Source organism: Otolemur garnettii, unplaced genomic scaffold (assembly GCF_000181295.1).
Source record: "Otolemur garnettii isolate 467f Iridium unplaced genomic scaffold, OtoGar3 scaffold00035, whole genome shotgun sequence".
Taxonomy (NCBI): domain Eukaryota; kingdom Metazoa; phylum Chordata; class Mammalia; order Primates; family Galagidae; genus Otolemur; species Otolemur garnettii.
Genome location: NW_003852430.1, coordinates 9,438,559 through 9,463,892, shown reverse-complemented (window position 1 = coordinate 9,463,892; position 25,334 = coordinate 9,438,559). Strand labels below are relative to the sequence as shown.

At 36.5% G+C, this 25,334-nt stretch overlaps 1 protein-coding gene across 1 annotated transcript in view; it reads left to right on the top strand.

The window, feature by feature from the left end:
• The window catches only part of EYS (eyes shut homolog (Drosophila)), a 1,547,934-nt gene that overhangs the window by 435,784 nt on the left and 1,086,816 nt on the right, over positions 1-25,334 (top strand). Inside the window, exon 13 of the mRNA XM_012805052.1 lies at positions 4,971-5,092. Coding sequence (XP_012660506.1) covers positions 4,971-5,092 — 122 coding nt within the window. The remainder of the gene's footprint in view (positions 1-4,970; positions 5,093-25,334) is intronic.

Genomic DNA, 25,334 nt, shown 5'->3' with positions numbered 1-25,334 from the left:
TGTCAGAATTAACCTTTCTTTCTTTATTTTAAATGGTATATTATCGAAGGTATTCATTTGTAGGCATGGAAAGCATTGTTTACAATGTTTGAAATAACAAATTATTTTAGCCCATCTATTATACACACACACTCTCACTCTTCCTACTGAAATATATATTCTTAAAGGAAAGGAAGAAAGCAGAAAGAACAGAAGGAAAATGGAAGAAAAAAGGTACAGTAAAAAGAAATATTGACTCTATTGGAGAATAAGTTTTTTTGTGGAGGAAAGTGCCTAAAATGGATAATTTTAAAGAAGACACAGGAAAATGAACAGACAGTGAGATAATAATATGGGAAAGTACTGTGTCCTTAATGTAGCTGACAGACATGAGGGGAAGGGAAAGGAAAGACCCCTAAGGGTGCTGAAAATCAACTGTCCACCTTACGTTGCCTTATCTTACCTCCTTCAAATATGTTTCTACATGATCCCACAGTAAATGAATGACTAATTACAATTTTAAGTATAAAGCCACATTTCAATAGAAAGTCATTTTTTTTTTTACTTTGTTTTTTTTCCTTTTTTTGTTTTTGAGACCCAGCTGGGCAGAGTGCCATGGCTTCATGGTTTACATCAACCTCAAATTCTCCAGTTCAAGCTATCCTCCCGCCTCCGCCTGCCTAGTCAGTAGGACTACAAGCACACACCACAATGCCCAGCTAGTTTCTCTGTTTTAGTAGAGATGGGATCTTGCTCTTGCTCAGGCTGGTCTTGAACTTCTAAGCTCAAGCGACCCACCCACTTTGGTTTCCCAAAGTGCTGGGAATACAGGCTTGAGCCACCATGCCTGCCAATGAAAAATTATCACATTACTTTAATTTTACTTAGAAATGGTATAATTTACCCCAATTAGGAATTCCCTTCTTCAAACCAATGCTCTGCAAATGCACGTCCTGTGGAGGCAAATGGATGTTTTAAATTGAGTGAATGCAATAAAACAATATTAAACAACTGCTAATGGCGAACAGCTATGTAGACGGGTAGTAATATAAAACTAATCTTTCTAACCCTATGACAGTTAAGAAAAATAGGTGTGTGGGCTGGGCGCTAGGCCACCTGTTTGCGACTCCTCATGGGAACCATTATTATCATTTTCCCCCCAAGAGTTTGGCTCTTTAGAGATTGTGTTTTTAAATTTTAAAAATTCTCAAATTTCCTTGAAATAAGTCAATATTACATCATTTCTGAGCTTATTCCCACAGATGTTTGGTGATACTAGGATTGATTCTTAAATTCTTGGTTCTCACTATAAAATAATGAAGGCAGGGTGCTTTGCCAGAGAAAAAGGTTAGTGAGCTTCATATCTAGGTAGGCCTGAGGTAGGCCTACTATAATGATTATATATGAACTATTTTAATAGTTTTAACTGAAAATGTTCATATATATTAACATCTTATAACATATAGACTTTTATAAGTTCTCCATAAATATTTTAGTGTACAATACCTTCTAAGATAAGAAAATGTAATTTGTAAATATGTTATTTGTAATGCAATATAATTACCTATTAAATTTTTGGAAGCCACAATATATTTTGTAAAATATACATTTTGAATACTTTATATATTAATATGTTTCATGGGAGAATTATTCATAACATGTTTGGACTTTACCCAAAGATAATTAGCTACCAGGGAACCAAAGTACTTATTAAAAATTAGATCATACACGAAAATAAATCCAAGATGCTAGAATCTTAACACTTTCTCTGAAATAAGAAGATAAATTTTCTGAAGTCAAGTTAATAGTATTTATTACATAACTATATGTAAGGAAGAATTATTGGTATATGTATATGTGAATCTATAAATCTCAAACATTGTTAGATTAAATTATTCACCATTTTGGTGATGCTTCATTAAAATACTGCTAATTTTGATGACAAAATTTTATTATACCTCAAACTTTCCTTCAGTATAACCAAGGCATGGGGGCATTGTTTAAGTATGTTTGGGGCATATTTAAGTATAAAATGAATAATACATCTAGATTCATAGAAAGCTTATCTGAAAAAAATTGAACCTTAAAATGGCAGTATGTAATATTTATAAATAAAGACAAAAACAAATACAGTGACTGGATTTTTTGGTAGAAAATAACAACATGAGCAAGACAATGTGCTTAAAAATGTATTTCCTATGAAATGGTTATTAACTGCCAGATAGCCCCACAGTTAATATAGTCAACAAATTAGATGTAGGGAAAATCCCCATTGGTTCTCCATTTTAAATCTTTCAGCAATTCCTAATGGTAAAATGATTTTTTTTCTTCTGGGTAGCTACCTGGCATTGGGATTGCAGGATCAAATGGAAGATCTACTGTTAGCTCTTTGAGGATTCTCCATTCTTTTCCCCACAGAAGTTGTATTAGTTTGCAGTCCCACCAGCAGTGTTCCCGTCTCCCCACATCCACACCAGCATCTGACACTTTGGGATTTTGTGATGTGGGCCATTCTTACTTGGGTTAGGTGATATATCAGGGTGGTTTTGATTTGACATTTTGTCTTAAGGACATTTACAATAGAATGTTTACTATTTACTCATTTACTCAATTCACAATTGCTAAGATATGGAATCAACCCAAGTGCCCATCAACTTATGAATGGATTAATAAACTGTGGTATATGTATACCATGAAATTTCAGCCATAAAAAGGTAGAGACTTTACATCTTTTGTATTGACCTGGATGGATGGAGCTGGAACATATTCTTCTTAGCAAAGTTTCTCAAGAATGGAAGAAAAAGTATCTAATGTACTCAGTCTTACTATGAAACCAATTTATAGCTTTCTTATGAAAGCTATAACCCAATTATAGCCCAAGAAGAATTGGAAAGGGAGGGGAGGGAAGTGGGGAGGATGGGTGGAAGGAGGGTAATTGGTGGGACAACACCTATGGTGCATCTTACAAGAGTACATGTGAAATTTACTAGGAGTAGAATATAAATGTCTTAACACAGTAACTAAGAAGATGGCGTGAAGGCTATGTTGACCAGTTTGATGAAACCATTTCAAATTGAATGTAAAACCAGCACATTGTACCCCATGATTGCATTAATGTACACAGCTATGATTTAATAAAAAAAAAAAAAAGATAGTGAAACAAGAAAAAAAAAAGAGAATGGAAAAACGAGTATCCAATGTACTCAATCCTAATATGAAACCAATAAACAACTACATACCAACAAGAGAGAAAAACACAATTATATTCAAGTGGGAGAAGAGGAAGGAAAAGGAAAGGGGGAAGAGGGAGGGGATTTGGTGAGCTCTGACCTAATGTAAGGGTGTACAGCTCACCCCCTGGATGAAGGGCTCAACTACAACTTGAGCTTTACCTTAGAAACCCAAACAACGCAACATAATCATTTTTACCCTTATATTAGTCTGAACTTAAAAATAAGGAAAAATGAATATATAAATAAGTAAATATTCCACTAATTCTATTTTTGTTTTTCCCAGTAGGATCCATTTTTCCCTTCGATATCAAATCTTTTTCCCCAGGTTCTCTTTGGTACATCGTTCATTTATAAGCTTTTTAATCCACAAAAGTCCACATTAGAAAGCACATTTCTTGCCAATAAAAGCATGCTTTATTTTTTTTAACACCAAACTCTCTTTTTTCAGAGCTTTAGTTAGTTCAAAGTTACCTTTTCTTATCATTTGCCTTTAAAAAATAATTTATTTATCTACATGGATCATGTAACATCTAGGCTGAAAATTATTTTGACTCTAGTTCATTCCTTGCCAATACACATTAGTATCCAAACTTAAATTATAATAAAGTATATCTCAAAATATCACTATGCTTGATGGTACCCTACTATCTGTTTTTATACACAATGTCTTAACAACATAGAGTAACATACTGTATGACTTGTGGTGTTAATTTGTTAGAGCACAAAATGCTGTGTATAACATAAAAACCAGCACAGACTGACATTTTGTCACATTAATTTATTTATAATTATGCCTATATATTTATTAATCATTGGTATTGAATGAGAGGCCAAAAACTGCTAGATGAAAAAAAAATTAAAACAAAAGTAAAATCCTGTCTAAAGAGCTTCCACTATATTTGGGTCTCCCGTGATGGCCGTGGCTGCTTTGCTCTCTGTAGAGTCCCAGTTACACATGCCGTACAGAAGCGTGGCTGCAGAAATTTAGAAACTGGGTCAATTCCTTATAGTGCACTGGCAGTGTGGATGCCACCCCGGACCTGAGCACTTCGTGAGAGTAACAGCAAGTAGATGCACAAGGAAGAGTGGCAGGACAGAGTACTCGGTCTGTCTCAGGGTAATGAAGGACCCCGGGACTGACTACAAGCAGCCGTAAATCCTGCCTCTCCCACTGCAATCCATATTGTCACCATTTCCTTCAGATGCTTCAGACATCATCGTTTTTCGTCATTAACAATAAAAATGAAGGATAGATTCATATCATTATGTTTAAACAATTACAATGAACTGTAAAGAAATCTGTAAGGCTTAAGCTGTTCAATATCAACTTTCAGACCACTGTGTACTTTAATGTACCTTGTCATACTTAGAATCTTACCACCTGTTAACTGCTTGTTTATTAAACCTAAAACAATCCAGGAAAGTTAGTAAGTGATGCAAAGGTAACCTATTTATCATATGTATTGTGTGGTTTTAAAAACAAGACAGAGAGTGAATAAAATTAGATATTTGTATTTTTGTTTTGCAAATTCTTTACCAAGTGTTTATTATAATTGCTCTTATTACAAATATGTAATTAAAGTCTGTACAAGATAGTTATTTAGAAAATAGTACAGAGAATGGTGTAATAAGGTTATTAAATGTAATAATTCACACTATTTGGGTTAAAAGTGACATGCATAGATGATTATAGAATTTTAGAGTAATTAGCATTATTTGCAGAAGAATGATTAGAGTTCTCTTTTCTATTATTTCCAGTGGTTGATGGCTTTGCCTGCTTATGCAATCCAGGGTATGCTGGACTGAGATGTGAACAGGACATTGATGACTGTATCCTGAATGCCTGTGAGCACAATTCTACCTGCAAAGATCTGCATCTTGTAGGTATCCACTGGTCTTACTAATATACCATAATATTAATGCAATTTAACACTTACAAATATAGTGAATGGTTGCCTATGTGATATGTCAGTTTGGTATATATATGCATATATCTTAAAGTTAGAAAACAAAACTTAAGTAACTTTTAAAAACCGTAAGGGTATGGCCAGGCACAGTGGTTAACACCTGTAATCTTAACACTCTGGGAGGCTGAGGCGAGTGGATTGCTTAACCTTAGGAATTCAAGACTGGCCTGAGCAAGAGTAAAACCCCGTCTCTACTGAAAACAGAAAAACTATCTGGGCTTTGTGGTTGGCGCCTGTAGTCCCAGCTACTTGGGAGCCTGAGGCAAGAGGATTACTTGAAATTAGGAGTTTGAGGTTGCTGTGAGCTGTGATACCATGGCACTCTACCCAGGGCAACAGAGTGAGACTCTGTCTCAAAAGAAAAAAAAAATCAAAGAAAAAAAAGAAAAGGAAAGAGAGAAAATCTTAAGAGTAGTAGAAAATGTTCTAGTCTCCCCTCTATACAGATTAGTTTAAATACAAAATAAATGGTCCACACATTGGATTCACAACACCCAGCAATACTGAATGTGTGTGAAATTTCAAAAATTATTCTAAGAAGTGCGGAGTCTTACAGCCTATTTTTATCTGGGATATTTTACATTCTCACATGTATATTTTATCATCACTCGTTATCTTCACTTTTATTTGGATTTTCGTCTCATATTCTGTATTCCCGTCATTTCTTTCACTTATCAATGTTGGTGCTGTCTCTTCTGTTCATTCCCATTTGTCATCGCTGTTGTCACAAGCAGGTGCTATTCCGCCTTGAACGGACTGTGACACAGTTGGCAAATCAATGGGATCCCCTCAGGCTCCTCATTTCTCAAGAAGTCTGACATAAAAAATATCTACTCAAGGTGGACACAGCTCACTGACTGACATCAGGGAATAAACGGCGCCCGACGCAAGTCAATGTTATGATACAAGTGTGGGCTTACAGTTTATGCCTTAGCAACAGAACTGATTTTCACAAACAGACTGCACTAGCTAAGTTAGAAATTTTTGAAAAACAAAGCTGTTTTTATCAATCCATTTTAACTATTAATATACTGAATACTGTTTTTACCATGAAAGAATAGCTTGTGCAAATTGTTTCTTTCCTACAAGGAAGGCAGACACCTAGGTGAATCATTAGAATATTTAGATGTCCATGCCCAGGAGTGGGGCTGATCCGTGGGTTATGGAGCCACTGTTTAGATACATGCATTGGTCCCGGCACTTTGTCTTTTTTATGCTAGATGCTCTGTCTCAATTGGTCACCATATCCTCTGCACACTCTCTGGGATTCCTTTAGGGATGGGCATGTGACCCTCTGCTGATCTCTGAGACAAGGGAATAGTTTTTTCTGAGGAAAGATTTTTCTCCTGAATCCATAGGATATTAGGAAAGGTAGGTTGACCTCTTCTAGACCTTCTAACATCTGGATTCTATGCATGAAGTTGCTGTTGATATTCTCAGACCCTAATGTAGGGGAAGGGTGATGCAGCCTTATGGTGAGTGACCTGATAATAGAGAGCAGAGAGATGAGAGAAATCTGGCCTTTGATCAACTGTTAGATTCATGACTGGGTCTCCCACGTGCCTGATTAGCCTCTGGACCTAGTTGTATCTGATCATGTAGAGCCTCCTGTTTAACATGGCGTAGGTCAGAGTTCTTCTTACTTACAGGCAAATCATCTACTGTGAGACATCCATAATGTGATTAAGCTTTATTTTAGCCTGTAACTTCAGCCGTTACTTCAGCAATAATAGTTTATTATGGCAGAAAGAACTTCATGCCCATAATAAGAGTCTAGACCAAGAGTTGACCTTGACACAACTCACCTGCATGACATGAAGTGAGGGACTACCATTTTTAGATGCTGTACCAGACCAAATAATTGAACTTCCGGGTATTATATTCTTTCATTTATTGATTTTATGAATTGCCAATAAGAAGGTATTCAGACTAACTGAAAATCTTGACTCCTACCTCCAGAAATTGCTGTAAAAAGAATAAAGGAAAAAAAAGCAGAACGAAACAGGGCAGAAAAAAAGTAAAATTCTGAATCTAAATAAAATTTACCAACTAGTAAAACCAATTTATTAGTTGGTTCAAATATATTTTTACATAAAAGGAAACTATTAAAAAATCTGCCTCCTAAATATAATTCATGCATCAACTTCAAGAGCAGAAATATCACTGGATTGGTGTTATCCTTTCAAGAGAAGGTATTACAGAGGCAATAGGTTCTTTTTAAAAATTTAGACAATATGAAAAGCATTTTATAGCTTTCAGATATTGTGTCAGGGCCCCAAGACTCCTCTTAGATTTGATAATTTCCAAGAAAGACTCAGAAAAGTTGTTTTACTTGTTGGGTACAATTTATTGTAATAGAAAGGGACAGATTAGCAATAACAAAGGGAAAGAGGCATTGGATGAAGTCTAAGAAAAGTGAGGCACAAGTTGTAGGTGTATTGTCGGTGTATTCTTCCATTTGAGTTTCATGGGCAGTGCTTAAAATATTTTCTCAGAAACAAGGCAGGGCGGCATGGATGAAGTGTTACCAAGCAGGGAATTCACTGAAGCTCTAGGTCTAAGGTCTTTATTGCGGGGCAGTCCTGGCTGCATGAAGCACCTGTGTAACTGACCTCAGCTAATCAGTCTTCTGCTCCTGTAGTGGTCAAGCTGATACAGCGTGGCCCACAGCCCCAGGCATACAAAAAACAAAAGCCTTCCAGTATAAATCACATTAATTAGCATAAACTATTTGGCACAGCTCAAGGTCTCCAGGTCTCATTGCTGTCAGCCGGGGTGTCCCAGGGCTCAGAGGAGACAGTGGAAAGCTATTCCTTGGGACTATGTAAGATTTGAACGATCAAGCCTGAATTTAAAAATTTGAAAATCCAAATTAAAAATCTTTATTATACAAGTATTTTGTTAAATATTGCCTTTTTGTGTAGGACTACTTGGAAAATAATACATTCTATAATAATAATTTTAAAAAAGATACCAAGGTAACTAAAAAGAGCTAAAAGCTCACAGTTTTGAAATAAAGCCTGGAATAGCCATCGTGAAAAATTATTTGAGTTTTATATTTGCTTGCTTTTGTCAACTCATTGGTTAAAGAAAAACCTTAAAATGCTAATGGCTCTAAAATGGAAAAGAAAATATGAAGGCAAAGAGTGGGGTTTCCTGCAGACTATTTCATGATCCCAAGAAACTACAGTATGACTTTATTTATTCTATAAGGCATTCACATTTACCTGAAGAGTTAGCAGCCTTCTGTTGTAAGGACAGAATCTCCAAATCAACCTAAGTAATCTCACGGATACAAGGCTTACTTAGCCTTTGAACTTGGAATGTGCGTAGTTTAAATATTTTCACATTTGCAGCATTTTGCTATGATTACATCGCAGCATCATGCAACTGAATTTGGGTGAAAAAGCAAAAAATTATGAGGCATTGAAAACCACAATCAAAGCATTTTGTAACAGTGAAACAGTTTGCTTCTTTTCCTTTCTTTATGGTTCAGTAAAATGAAGAAAATAATGGGAAGAAAAAAATAGTTTGTTGAAGACTTAGTACATAATATACAAATGTTATGAAAGAGTAGAGTAAGATATAGCCCCTTATGTAACTCTGCTCGGTATATTTGAGAATAACTATGTCTTTGTGGTTATCTGAATACGTATGAGGAAATTAGTATTTTCCCTCTCATTTTACTCTGTATCTTGAATGATGAATATCATTCTATGAATAATAAATGTTTAATTTTGATAATAGCAGTAGAAAAGACGTAATGCAAGAGAACCAACATATGGAGTGAACAAAAGGTTTCGCTCGTATACAACTATGTCAAAATATATACACATAGATAGTAGTATAATATTGCTTTACATTTTCCCCCAAACATTCAGTTACAAAAAGCAAACCGAATTCATGTGTGTTCTAAAAGAAAAATAAAACAGCCTTCCCTTCACCATCATAAAGCTGAAAAACACATGCCAATTATTTGACGTTATCATGGGGAAGCTCCTGATAATAAATCTTGGCTGCTACCAAAATCCCCATTATAGCATCTCCACACTCCTTTCAAAAATACATTAATCTGCCAAATGATTCCAGACTTTGGGTACCAAATTTGCCTCCTAGGACCCTCCCATACCGCTTCCTCCAAGGGTATGATGTTCAGCTCATCAGTGTCAGATCCCAGTAATCCCATCACCATGTCCATTTGGAATCAGGAAAAACCTCTATGTTCTGTTCTCTCTCTAGGACTACATATTCCCCATCACGCCAACTGCTCTCCGTGCAAATGCTAAAGCTTTCTTTTCTCTCATGCCCTCTCTCTCTCTATAAAGATTCACTTAATCTCATTCGATGGAAATTAACACAGAGACTCTGCCTTAGTGTTGGAGCTTGAGAGCTCTAGAATCCCCAAACCACAAAGAGCCATGTAAATATGTCTGGATGGAGAAAAGAAAAAATCCACTTTTGTAGCAAAAAAAAAAAGACAATGGTAAATATATTCTCAATAATTTCCCAGTTATGTACAAGATTTGCATATCCTCAAATATCTTAATTCTTATATATAAACCATAATATGACACCACTGTGAATTAAGATTACTAAATCATCTTCTAAAAATAATTTCTTAACTCATTTTTAAATTTGATTAAATTAAGCTTCTCTAAGGATATAGCAACGTATAAGAGTAAAGAGAACATTTGGGGACGGTCTGGCTATGACATAGAGCTACATCATATGTTACATAATTTACTACTAGTGACTTATTGAAACTATAAAATTAAAAAAGTTGTGATATTCACTTATTTACTATATATGGTTTTATTTCATTACTACAAGAGCTATTTGGCTTTCCATTTTATTTTAGTACCAAGATATACATAGGCAAGGATTAAACCTTTTAATTGGTTTATCAGTTTCCTCAATAACATGTAAGAGATGGAGTCAATTGTTCATAATCAGAAGGTTGCCATTGAAAATACACATGCTTAAAGTTCTGATTCCGAGGTTGGATCTAGACATCTGCATAAGTAAACCTTGCGATTCTGATGTGTACTAGGAATCCAGCTGGCATTTCTAGTTCTAACCTTCTGTAGTATTGGGAGTGGATAACAGAGGTTCCCGTTTCATGTTTACCGCTAATTCACAGTTTATTTAGTACCTGAAAAGAGAAATAATGATGATCAGAGAAATTGAAGATCGACCCTCTACGTTTTCAGCATTGTATTTCATTGTATTTCATCATCTTTGTTTTGTAAGTATTATTCTCTTTTGGGTCTTTCCATCTGTTTCAGTGATTCTGTTTTTAAGAGAAAGAAAATCAAATGTAGGTTTTCTATTCCAACCTTTTTGTGAGGCAGATAATAACACATTGTTTTCTCCTCACTGCTGTAATAAGTCAGTGAAGCATCACTGTCCCGTGTGTTGACATTTGCTAATCAGTACGTGGAACTGTGGCTTTTCTTAGCCACTAGGCGTAATGTATCAAATCCTTTTGAGAATATTAAAAATAATCAATGACTATTACTTCTCAGCCTGTTGGCTAAGATCAAGTGTAAAAACAATCCATGACTGATTGATTGTAACGATATCCTAAAGGTTCAGTTAAATCTGTTAACTAAATTTATTAGTTATAACATCTTCAGTGGGAGCTAAATAGCCAACACTTTAATCTAAATTTTGATATATTAGCTCAATGTTAAAAAAAGGCCCTGCAGTGATTAGGTAATACAAAATAAAGTCCTTTGGTTATGACCATTTTAAATAGGCTACTTTTATTTAAATAGAATAAACTCTGCATGTAATTTCTTACTCAGACTCTACTTATTATAACATAGATCTTCACTTCAAGAATTTAACATTGCATTTATGACTATGGCTCATTATGATGGGTGTTTTGTATCCTTTATACAATACAGTACATTATGATATTTTTGATGATTTTTATATTTCTTTTAATATGTTCGTATCAATTGTCAATTTTAGTGCTAGTTACTATGCTATCATAGTGTGGCAGCAGCCCCATTTTTCCCCTTCAATCTATTGCTTTGAATCTATAATGGCTTTGAAAGGGATAATCACATTTGTTAGGATTATAAGCAAAATAAAAGTAAACAGAACCTGAGAAAAGAATTGTTGATCCACCTGAATAAACTACTATGTGAGCTGTAAAGCTTTGAACATCTGAAATCCACTTTGGAGTGTCAGACACATTTTCCTTTCTTTCTTATTCCAAGATTCATTACAGAGAAGGAAGGTTTACAGATGGCTGAATTTTGAGGTTTAAGAAATCCACGGCGCAGGATTGAATTTCATAAATATTGTGTGAGAACACAACAGATCAGTGAGGGGAATTTTCCATTTCAGATTCTCTAATAAAAATGAACAGTTCCCAGAAATTATCTAGCTTAAAAAATGATTTAGAACTCATTGAATGCCATTTCCACTGCCAATATTAGCCAAATAGAAATGAGTTTGTTTATTCTGAAAGAAGGATGAGACAAATTAATCTCAAGTTTATTTCAAAACACACATTGTACTTTTATATTATTATGTGCTATATTTGCATCACTATAACTGGGATTCGTCTCTGAGCTTCACTATTTATTTCTGAGAAATCAATGAATAGTTAGGAGTTCATGGTAACACTACTTTTTTCCTAGAAAACATTCTCGCTGCCATTCCGATGGATGCTATTATTTAAGTCTGTATCGTTTTGTGTAAAACCTGCTATGTTGTGTGCATTGCGTTTATATAATGTGTTTAGGAGGATCATAAAGGAATAGAAAACCCATCTTCCTTCAGAAGAACATTTATTATTTCAATCATTTATGACTAACTGGCAAGAACAGCTTTCAAGAGGTAGTAGATTCTTTACTTCCATGAGCACAGAACACTATTATGTTCTAATCACCTGTTTCATTTTAACCCCCATATTTCCACGAGAAGTTGAGTTTATCAAAAATAATAATAAAAAAATCCTCAGAAATTTTGGATTAGGAAGTGGAGAGATATGTGTGGAAACAAACATACATGTAAGTTTGCGTGTATACGTGACATACACAGAAAAGAGAACATACGTGGCTCTGTTAGTCTTTCGCCAACTATTCCAAACAGAACTTGGGAGATTTTTCACTGTGAGCATGTCTGGGTCGTGTGTATTTACAGAGACACATGGACACACATGCACACACAGAGGCTGCCAAAGATATGTATACACATTTCTAGAAGGAAAAACCTGTATTAAAATTTCACTATTCAAGTCATATTTGATTCCTGCAATTATAAAAGATAAATGACCTGATAGACAAGATAACAAAATGATTTGTGTATACTGTATATTACAATTAACTTAAGTTAATTAATTTATTTATTTACTGAGACAGAGTCTCACTATGTTGCCCTGGATAGAGTGCTGTGGTGTCACAGGTCACAGCAACCTCAAACTCTTGGGCTTAAGCATTTCTCTTGCCTCAGCCTCACAAGTAGCTGGGACTACAGGCACCCACCACAATGCCTGGCTATTTTTTGGTTGTAGTTATTGTTTGGCAGGCCCGGGCAGACTGGAACCTGCCATCTCTACGTTATGTGGCTGGCGCCTTAGCCACTTGAGCTATAGGCACCACCCTATTACAATTTTAAAGGAATTTTTTCCTTTCTTAAATTGTGTCTACATTTTTTGGGCACCCTGTGTGTGTATATGTGTGCATACATATTTTTATAAATTATATATAAAAGAGAAGAAGGTGGTGCGTGTGGCCCAAAGGAGTAGGGCACTGGCCCCTTATACTGGAGGTGGTAGGTTCAAACCTGGTCCTGGCCAAAAATTGCAAAACAAAATAAATAAATAAAAATAAATAACTTAAAAAAAATAGAAGAGGAGAGGGCTTTTGAGCTATATAACTTTGTCCTCTCTAGCTGTGTTACTTCAACTAACCCATCTAGCCTTTCTAAACCTGTCGGTTCATTTTAATAATGGATATAACTACAACAACTACTTTACAGAACTGCTATGAAAATTAAACTTTAATTCCTTCATGTATTTCACTTTGTTAAATCCACAACATAGTGCCTGCCCTGTAGAAAGCAGTTAATAAACGTATACAGTATTTGATGATGAAGATGGGAATCTTGAATTTACTTTGAATCCATAGAACGTTTGTCTGAATTGAGCCACAGCTCTGACATTGAATTGTGAAGCCAAGGTATTTGATTCCAGTGCGTGGAATTGAGCTATAATAAACTGTGATTCAGTAACCTTTTTCTTAAAAATATTTATATTACTGAACCATGGATTTCAATATTAATATATTTTTATCTCAAATAATAGTAAGTAAAAGTTTATATTTACACATGAAACCTTTGAAGAAAATATAAGGTAAGATACATATTCTGAAGATAGCTAACTCACATTATTCTGTGCTGGTTTAATTACTTATTTTTAACATTAAATAAGATTCTCTGAGGCAGGATTATGCTTCACTTGAAATATTTCTCTTTGCCTTTATATCCTCGAGGCAGAGTTATGATATTGCCTAACTGAGCTAAGAGTGAGGTTTCCAAGGAAGGGTGGCGGTAGCGGGAAGAAAGGAGGGAAGGCAGGATGGAGGGAAAGAGAAATTGAATGGTTAAGTGTTGACCTATATATTTTTAAACAGTCACAGATCAATGGCAGGTGTTCAGGGACATGTGAAACAAACCATTCCTGACTCTCCCACTAGTATTCAACTGTTTTAACTATTTTTATAGTTTCTCATAGAGTATGAAACTTCCAGGGTCTATACACATAACCAAATTCTAAATATTTGGCCAGTGCTGCTAGCTTTTGTTGGGCATGATTTCAGATTGTTAAGGCTCTTGTGCCATCTTTTAGAGAAGGGGTATCTAATCTTTTCTTTTTCTCTGCTGCTACTGGAAGAAGAATTGTCTTGGGCCACACATCATATACATAAACACTAACAAAAGCTGATTAGCAACAACAACAACAGGAAACAATGCAAGCTTTTTGTGATACTGTTAGGTGAGTGGTGTGGGGACCAAATGACGGGTCGGCGGTTTTCCAGGCTCTCTGTTCCCAGTACCAAAGAATGGTTACTGGTACCAAATCCACAAAAGGAATAAACAAAGGTAGCAAAAAAAAAAAAAAAGTTAGGGCCATAATGTGCTTTGAAATAGTTATACCAAAGTAAAGAAAAAGAAACAATTGAAATTCAGCCTCGTGACTACAGGCCTCATAACGGCACACTTTCTTATACTTGATTTTAGGGAAGTACCACCTACTCTTTGGAAAGTTCCATTTCTTTTATTCCTTTTCTGATTGGTCTCTAATGAGGTCTTAATTCTATTGTACACTTTAAGTACTGAGGGATTAATAAACCCCTCTATCCAAACCCATTTCTGTAAGGGTCATATCGACATGACCAAATTCCCTAATTACACTGGAAAGTCCATCAAACATTGTTAAACAACAATTTTCCAGAATTGCCCAGCTGCAGGGTGTCATATTTTCCTTTACTCATGAAAGCCCAGAATAGCTTAACCACATCCACCCTGCTCATGTCTAACTAGCTGCCTATTAATATCCTCTACTGCAGATAAACAAAAAAGTCCCCCCAAATTAGCATGTGGCCCACAAGCTACAGGATGGACACCACTGTTTTAGGGCTTGTGTTGAGATTGCTATATTTCTGCTGAAATACTCTGAATCTGATAGACACAAAGCAAAACACTCAGCCTGATCCCTCTCTCTTCGGGATTCAAGACTCCAGCTCTCTCCCCCTAAATCTTATCCCTTGAGACTAAAAATTTTCCCTCCATACTTTAAAAAGTCTGAAGAAAAAACTCAGAACAAAATGATTGTCATTGATGTGGATGTAAGCGTGGGTGAGTGTATAGCATAATTATGCTTAGACACAGATCCAAGTCTCGAGTGGATAGAGACTGACTGTTAGATAGTAGATGGATTCCAGCTCTTGTAGCAATAAAGGTGGGCACCTTGTCTTGGTTCTAACTCTAGCAATTGCCCCACCTGGGAAGATGGACAAGGTCAGGCATTCTCTTGGTGCTGCCCTGACCTTGATCTTCCCTAAAAACCACCACACAGATATGGAGAGATGCCCAGTCAACCTGCAAGGGAATACAGGGAATCCCCTGGAGGAGGGGAACAGTCAGCTTAGGCACAAAAGGATTTGGAAAATGACCCACAGTAATCTAAGAGTAGTTGTCATGTCATTAGCTGCCCATCAAAGTGATTTGATGGTGACTTTTGAACCTCAAGGAGGGCCCAACTAGAGTCTGGAGTCTGTAAAACAAGACTCCAGATGACACCAGAACCTCTTGTTAGAACAGTGGGCCCGTAGGTCATCTGCGACAGATGTTATCTTGCTCTATGAACCTGCCTTGTTCTCCTTCAGTAAACCTTGTTTCAAGTTTACTGTGCTTCTGATGATACTTAGGCCATGAGTCTGTGTTTTACATCTACAAAGACCAGATGCTTGTCAGAAGATGCAGATCCCACTTTGCCCTGTGATTCAACATTCCAGGACTCCATTTGGAGTTCTGCTGTATTTCACAGAAGATATAATTTTTTCTGAGGAGAACATAAGGCTCGTGAAAGTGAAGCAAGTTTCTCATGGTGACACAGTACCGTACTGTACAGCAGGATTATGACAGGTCTGCAGAAGGCATGCCCCGCTCAAGATTCCCCGTCTGTCTCAGGACTCAGTGCGCCTCTGAAAGTAGCAGAATTTGAGTTCATGTCCACACAGGACTCACAAAATGAGGCAGGACAAGCGCTGTAAAAGGAAATCAATATTTCAGTATTACAGTCCATCAAAATCAGTTGTGCTAATGCTGCTGAAGCTACGGGGTGGAGGCAGTTCGGGTAGGTCCTGTTGCTCATTCCACAAAAAATCCAGTTATTGAGACAAGGATTGCCATAGAAGAAAAGAATATTTAATATGAATGACATCTTGCTGAGAAAACAGAAGAAACTGTTTCTTCAAATCTGCCTCCCTGACTAAGGGACAGTCCTTTAAAGAAGCAGCACACTGGTGCATCTCACTCACAGGGGGCTGCGTGCGTGGAGGGCAGGTTGTGAGGGACGGTGAACCTTAACGTCAGGAAGTCTGTCCTGGGGCTTTCAGAATCTTGGCTCCTTTGGCTTAGAGAAAATCCAAACTTTCAAGCCCTGTGTGGTAGGGTGGCTCACACCTACAATCTCAGTGTTCTGGGATGCTGATGTGGGAGGCTCACTTGGGGTCAGGAGTTCAATTCAATCATTTTTCTGGGATGCAACTTAGAAAGAATTATAAATGTCATATTGGGGTTCATGAAGCAAGTTACACTAATTCTAAAAATGCACGCATATTTTGGATTCACCTTTTGAGGACTCTTACATAGAATACAGGAGGCGAGGTTGACCTTCTGTTTTCAAGTCCTCCCCAGAGAATTCAGTGGTACTTAGCACCCAACTTGATTCATGGAAGCTTGAAATGAAAGGTGGGGAGAACATGTGAGTTGGGGGAATGGTCTGCCAACCTGTAAGGGGCCCAGCTACAGAGACTAAGACATAAATGAGAGATTCTTGTCTCCAAAATAACCAGAGCAGAAAGGAATTCAAAAATACAATCGTAGATATGTTGGCAATAAAACATAAAAATATCCAAACCTTTTAAGAGCTTTTTTCTAAGAATATAGGCCATGGGTCCCTTCTTACAAATGGTATCAATGACTGCCCTCAGTAAGTTCACTGTCACTGTCTTCCAATGGACAGAGAGCAGACTAATCTCTTCCTAAAATTGGCAAATCCAGTTAGCTTAATGGACAAATTTCTTTCATTTTCCCACCAATTTTATTCATCATGCCTGAATGTAATGAATTGGTATAGATGTACGAGCAATTACACTAAAATCTCAGTCTCATATAAATATACATGCATACGTGTATATGAGGGTGTGTATATATATATGTGCATATATATATAAATGAGACGAAATATATACAGATGTGTGTATGTATAAATTTTGCATGTAATTTAAACTAGTTTTACATTCTAAATTGCATACAAGCTTTATGGATACCGTATGTGTGCACGTGTGTGTCTGTGTGTGCGTCTGTGTCTGTGTGTGTGTGTCTCTGTGTGTCTCTGTGTGTGCTCATGTGTATCTGCGTGCGTGTGTGCATGCATGTGTGCATGTGTCTGTGTGTGCGTGTGTGTCCATGCACGTGTCTGTGTCTGTGTGTGCGTGTGTGTGTGTCTGTCTGTGTATACACGTACATAGGAGAGAAAGAGAGACTTCCTAAGACAAACTAAATGTACTTTCAAAATACCCATATTTTAACCAAACCTAAAACAAAATTTATAGTTGATGCTATAAACTTCTAAAGCAACGTAGTATGCAAAAATATTTTAAATTTGATGTGCATTATCTAACTGTAATTTGGCCCTCAAAATTATTTCATAGAAGGGATAGAAGTGTGAAGAAAGATTCTAAACATAACAGTAGCAGGTGGCATTTTAATTTCCATGTAGATATCTGTGAGACATTGCAGAAAGTACCATGAGGTGTGAGCGGGTCACAACACGTGCACAGGGCAGTCTTGACAGTGCACATTTTTGAGGATCTCCCTATAATTCAAGGTAGAGTCAAGTTACAATTTTGAAATCCACTGGCTTCCTTTTGTAGTGCTCCATCCCTCCTTCTGTGATCGATGAGTATATGTTTGTAGTATAATGATGGATAAAGTGATATGTTTCTATATACATTCTAGTGTTATGTTTTTATATACACATGTGTATATTTTCTTTGCCTTATGGAAAATTGTAGAAGACAGACAGATGTAACAAAGGAAATGGAATGCAGTTTTCTTAATGTAACCTGCATAAAAAACCTTTTTTCTTGTTTCTCTTACATTCCATTTTAGTCAATTATTTTTTTTTTCTCATAATGGAAATTGTGATATGCCTTAATTCCTTTGTGGGTGGGAAACTAGAATAGCTAAACCATTAATTTGCTTGAATCTTGGAAAGTGGAATAAACAGGTTAGAAAAAGTTATCTGGTATAGAGTCCCTCATCCCTGATAACAAATTAAAACTTGGCCTCAGTAAAAATGATGATGATATGGATATAGGAAGCTGTGACATTGAACAGAACTGGATTCTAGAAAATGTGATAAACAGGAAAAGCCAGGGAGGTCCGACTGATGGACAATTAGGGCAGAACAGTACATCTAGGGAGTCAGGGCAGACTTCCATAGTAAGTTTTTATATAAAATCTTTGAACTCACTTTTTAAAAAATACTTACTTTTGATCTGGAGTATAAATTCAGTTTCAGGTTAAGATGACCAAATTCAGCAAACGGAAATACAGATATCCAAATACTTTACGGGACATGCTTATACTAAAACAAATCAATTTTACTCTGAATTTCAGTGTCCAGTAGTTTGTCTAACAATATTGATTCAACAATATTTTGCTTTAAGGAAATGTACGTATCTATCACTACATATGCCCCCTATGTTATTCCCATCTCTGAAAAAAAAGGCTTTATGAAATTTAATTTTCATACTTCACTTAGATAAAAAGTTTGACTACATTTAGACAAGGAAGGGTAAAACTGTTCCAACTTTTTTTTTCTATCACTACTTAGAGTATGGAGGGGGGCAAAAACTCCCAAGGGGCCAAGAATGAAATGAAGGCTTCTCTCCCTCTTGTCTAAACTGGCAGTTTAACTAAACAAGTGGGGCCGGTGCCTGCGGTACTTACCACTAGGATTCATTAATCATAGCCCCAAATAAGTTGCTACTTTTTGTTGCTCATACAATTGACAGATCAAAAGAAGAAATGCTAGCCCTAGTAAAGTTATAACATTTATATAGGTTAAGACCTTTCACAGTATTTTAAAAACATTTGTTCTGAGTGATGACCTGTGACTGCATCAGTTCCATGGCCACTGTCTGGACCTTTTCATATAAGACTGTCCTGCCTCTGTATATTCATAAAAGAGGAGACAGTTCTTACCTCAGTGCAAAAGACTATACCAGAAAAAAATGGCATGTGTTATATCAAGGGAAGCTCCAATGCATTTTCTGATTTTAATGAAGCAAGAGCTTTAGATCATATGAATGTTAAAAACAGTTTATCCATATTTTCTTCATATAGGGAGCCATAGTCTCAAAAATCCTTGAAAATCTGAAATTTCCAGAAGCCAGGAAAGAAACTTGTTCCTGCTATGGGAAGGTTGTTTTGCTATAATAAAAGTGATGGAAGGATGGATCCAGGAGAAGAAATCCTGGACTGTTAATACAGAAGTCCACCAGGAACATAGAGCCAGGGCTGCTGTGAAGAAAACAAGAATTCAGATTTCTTTAGAGTGTAGGACGTCTTACAAACCCATCGTAAACCAGTTTATAAGAAAGCATATTCATTTCCAATTTAAAATCCTGTCTCTTCTGGCAATAATCTATAGCTAGCTTTTTGCTGAAATGTTCTCCCAAGTGCCATTATCTTGTGTTTTTTTTTTTTTTTTTTTTTAAGTACCAAAATTGATTACTATGCAGAGTGCTGAGCTTCCCTTTTAAAATCTGGAAATCATTCTTTAATAAAATATAAAAATCTATAATGTGAATACATGTTCTTTTGTAGACAGCTTAGAAAATTAGGGAAAACAATTAAAAATTTTAAAAACATAGCTATTTGGGATCTTACAACCAAGAAATTGTGTCCTTGTTTATGCAATTATTATGGGAAATATTGTCACATCTCTTTCACTTTTCAGCTGAAAGTGAAAGTGAAATATTGTTACATATCTTCACTTTTCACTTCTCCAAGAGAAGATAAATCATCCAGTGGGATTATTAGTCTATAATGGGGTCGCTTTTCCAGCTATGTAATTGGAAGACTGAACACAGGGTAATTTATCCAGAGGCTCAGCAACTGTGTCTGGTCTTAGAAGTCTAGTTTACCTCTGGTTAATTCGTGTGTGATGGTTTAAGGTGTAAATATCTCCCCAAGTTTAATGATGGGCAAATTCATGTAACAATAAGGATTTGGGGAGGGGTGGGGAAAGGAAAGAGAGGGAAGGAGGGAGGGGATGGGGTTTTGGTGTGTGCCACACCTTTTAGGGGCAAGACATGATTGTAAGAGGGACTTTACCTAACAAATGCAATCAGTGTGACCTGGTTTCCTGTACCCTCAATGAATCCCCAACAGTAAAAAAGAATAAGGATTTTCATCATCTTTTAAATAAGCAGATATAGTCATTCCAGACCAGAGTCTGACATAAACAGAATTCCTGGAGTTGCCTCGCGTTTACCTGCTTTTTTAGGAGACTCTCTTTACTGCTTCCTGGGTTGACTATGCAGAGGCCTCCCAGCAGGCGTCTAATGGCTTAGTGTTTAAATGCTGCCAGTACTGTGGATTTGTGCCAAAGACCGGTCTACTTTAGGCTGACGGTTTTGTGATCTTTTCATTTGAGGACTCGGCTACAGGGGATTTTTTTCATCAAGGCTCACTGAAAAATTACTGCAAAATGGAGTGAAAACCTTAATAGAAAAAAAACCAGAAAAATATTCTTTACTTGGTGGAAAATAAGCAAGTCCACTTACAGTAGCCTTCCTAACACACACTAGTGTAGCAGAAAGAAAAAGGAGGAAGCGTCCCTAAGGGGCTTCATCATAGCTTCAAAATATACTTTAAATAAGGTTTAAAACATTTTTATACAACATTTTAAAATGCTTATTTTTTTATGTTGGAAGCACCATTTTTTTTATGAGTCGAAACATTGAGTACAGTTTTTTTGTGTGGGGGGGGGAAATGGTGGTGTAGAGTGGAATGAATGAGACTGTATACATCTATTATCTATTTATCGTGACATCCATAGCTTATAGACATCCTCATTTCTTATATTCACATTGAAATATGAGTAGACTAATTGACATTATGCAGTTATATATCTTTTTTATGTTTGCACTAGATAAAAAGTGCACTCTGCTGAGACAAATTCAGTTAATTAAATAACTCTTAATTCATTTTATACATTATTCTCTTTAGGCAGTGTAGCAATCCTGTTGACATTTTGCCCACAGATGACCTCTTTCAAAGCTAATTTCTATTCAGTTGTACAAAGTAAATCAAAAGATGAAGTGTAATGTGAGCAATTTGTCTTTCTGACGATCAGGAATATCAATGCAAAGGAAAAATAAAAGTGACATGAAATTCATAACGTTATAAAATAAGAAACACTTAATTCATGATATCCATTTATTTAATAAATTTATGCTTGACATCTATTTCTCTGGTCCTGGAAAACATCATAAGGACTTTTCCCCAAAGATTTTCCATATGGATTTAGATCTTGTTACTGGGGAGCTGAAGATTAAAGATTCTGTGCAAATCACGTACAAAAGAGTTATTATCTTTAGTGACTATTGTTGATGGTTTAGTGTCCCAATTCCCTGAAACCAGTTGACCTGATTTTGATTATGTAGCTGAGCTAGAGAGTTCAACTGAGGCATAGTGCGGTTGAAAGTGAAAATGAATGGAAACTGAAATAAAACTGGAACAGCTCAGGCAGCGTGAATAGAGAGCAAAAGTGACCTGCACAAGTCTCAGGTAACAGAGAGAAACTTTATTTAAGAACAAAGGGAAACTGTAGGGTCCTTCCAAAGAGGGTTGGAAGCAGGTCCCTTTCATGGTGGAGAGAAGTAAGAAAGACGAGACATGGGGGGTATGAATACCCTTCCTTTCCCTGTGATGCTGGCTGCACATGTTTCATGGCATCTCCGCCCCTCCAGGCGTTATTGCCCTTTTGTACTGGTCATTGATTATTGCCCTTTTCTATTGGTCTTTGGTTACCGACGTCACTTCATACCCACATTCTCAAGGGCCCTGCAGACTTCCTGGGTCAGCAACACAGGCTTCCCTCCCATCCCCCTTGAAGGCCCTTTCTTAGTGACCCTTCTCAACTATATTTTGAGTTTTGCTTGAAAACATTGTTAAAACCATAAGAGGGGGTTGCTGTAGGAGGTCCAGTTGCTTGTCACACAAAGGTCCAAGTATTGAGACGATGAGGATTGCCAAGGGAGAAAGGAGCCGTTCAGAAAACAGCATCTGGCTGGGAAAAGAAAAGAAGCTGCCTCCGACTTGCTTCCCCAGGTGAATGATGTCATGGACTTTTAAGGGAGGAGCCAGGTGCCTTGCCCAGGCCAGTGCTGTATGTCACAAGGAGACACATGAACTTGGGACAGTTTGTGGGGGTGGTGAATCTTGGTATGGGAAAGCTTGCTTGAGGCCTTCAGAATCTCATCTGCTTTGCCTTGCAGAAAATTTGTCATTTGGGGCATGGTGTGGTAGCTCCTGCCTATAATCCTAGTATCTTTGGAGACCAAGGTGGGAGTCCATCATTTTGGGGCAAAAACTAAAGGGTCGAGCAGTTAATTAAGGGAGAGGATTATAAAAAAAATATATATGGGATTTATGGAACTGGTTACAAAAGTTTTTAATTTAGTAAGTATAAATGTAACCCAGCAAAATTAGTTTTCTTTTTGTATAAATTGAATAATTAGCATACTCTCAAATATCTGTCATCATTCTAATAATTGAGACTAAACTATTAATGATTAATACAACTGAAGTTTTTAAAAAAATCCTTCAAAATAGTTTTCAAAGGTATATATACAGGGTACCCTAAAATGGATACACATTTTAAGAAAGGAAAAAACTATTAAAATTGTAATACTTAAAGATTTGGCTTCCGTAGCTCAGTGGTTAGGGCACCAGTCACATACACTGAGGAAGGCAGGTTTGAACCTGTCTGGGGCCTGCTACACAACAAGACAACTGCAACAAAAAAGTAGCCTGGTGTTGTGGCAGGTGTCTGTAGTCCCAGCTACTTGGGAGGCTGAGGCAAGAGAATTGCTTAAGGCCAAGATTTTGAGGTTGCTGTCGGCTGTGACACCAAGGCACTCTACCCAGGGTGACTCTGTCTAAATAAATAAATAAAAATAAAATTGTAATACTCAATATATACCAACAATAAAGATGAACACAACTCACAGTGAGCACCTATTGTAATTGTAGAAGTCAAATGTCTATTGAGTATTACAATTTTAATGCAGGTTTTCCTTTCTTTAAATGCATGTACATTTGGGGGCAATCCATACATCCATATGGATTGATTGGTCTGTTATGCAAATCAGCATTAGGACTAAATTACAATTGATTCCATGTCCCTATTTGGTAAAACATTTGCCAAGAGTTTCTAAACTTCTTTGATTTCAATCCCCTCTCATAAAATATTTCATTCCTACATTTCAAAGTCTGTTATTTATAAATTATGCACATCTTACTCTACTCATAGAAATTATAAAAGCAAACACCTTCTCCTTATGTAAGCTTCCTGATGGGAGGACCATTTATAGTATCTATCTTTGAATCTAAAAAGCCTGGGGCCTTGCCTGGATTGAAATAGTTTCTCAATAATTATGTGCTGAAGGAAGAATTGCAAAAAGGAGCACAGTTCAACCCAGCAATAGTCAGCCAAGTGTAGTAAAAAGAGCTCTGTTCTGAAATTTGGTGAGCTGGGGTTTCTTATTGAGAAATATGGGCTTTATGAATTTAAGCCAATTCTACCATTAATGATTCATTTATCAAATGTTTTCTGAATAAATTTTTTGGTCAAAATATGGCAACTCTTAAGTTCTCGGTGTCATTGTGTACTGTTTTTAGGACAAGGCTGCCTCTGCCTGTGAAGTCTTATTCTCTTTGAGAAAGTCTAGTTCTACATTAAGGTAATTATTAAACCTCAGGGGACTTTTGTCTTATTCAAATGGACCGTTTCCCAAATATGTTTTAATGAAATTGACAACTGCAAGCCACCACCCAACCGTTAAAGCTGTAGGCCTGTTGAGAAACCATTAGTTTTATAAACCTTTAGAATGTTTCTCCCACTCAGTCTGATATTGCTAATGGCCTCGAATCTATTTTTTCTCTTTGATATTCTTATATTGTCTAATTCATAAAACTTAACAACGCGTATACAACACACAAACCTTTATTGCTTCCATATAGAGGGGACAGGCATACATTAAAATACACGTGTTAAGCAGCTGCATTAACCGTATTAGTTAACATTAGGCCTGCTGTTATATGAATCCAGCAGGCTAATTATTGAAATATGTATTTAATAATTCATGTTGTATTAATAATGTACCATAAAAATACAGCATATAAAGGAATATAAGATATATTTATTGTGGTGTGCTGGAGAATTATCTTGAGGCTACAGATTAATTTAAAATATGATCCTTCTTACTAAATATTCTGGGCTATTTTATGAAAACAGCCATATATTCTGTTCATGACCTCGCTTTCCCATCACTCCTCTAAAAATTTCCTGTGCTAAGACTTAAACTAAGATGATTTCTTCATAATCATTGCACATTTGTCGGCATGTTAAAATCATAATAAAAATTAACATTGCCATCTATTACATGGAGGGGGACAAAAAAGGTGGCAGCACACTTTGTGCTATTGTCCAATCCAGGGTGGAAAATCTCTCTGCATTTTGTTTTTAAATGTTAGCAATGGAAGACCAAATGAAGGATGTCATTTACTTTACTTAAAGGGATTTCTGCTATAGGCAATCACCTGGGACAAAAGTGTCTGGTAGTGTCTCCAAAGATAGTAAGGCTCTTACCATAGTGGCACCTCAGAGTAATGTTGACAATATTGTGGACTTCATCAAATACTGAAAATAATTTGCTGTGGCCCGAGGCATGAATTTTTAAAGTTATAACTATTTTATGTAATAGCGTATCTTTTTTTTTTTTTTTGTAGACAGAGTCTCACTATGTCACCCTGGGTAGAGTGCTGTAGCATCACAGCTCACAGCAACCTCAAACTTCTGAGAATTAAGTGATTCTCTTGCCTGAGCCTCCAGAATAGTTGGGACTACAGGTGCCTGCCACAGTGCCCATCTATTTTTTTGTTATAGTTGTTGTTGTTTGGCAGGCCCGGGCCAAGTTCGAATCCGCCAGCCCCAGTTTACGTGTCTGGCATTCTAGCTACTGAGCTACAGGCTACAGGCACCAAGTCAATATCTTTCAAAATATTTATTATCAGGAGACTATATTGTTTAAATGGACATTATTTTTGCATAACA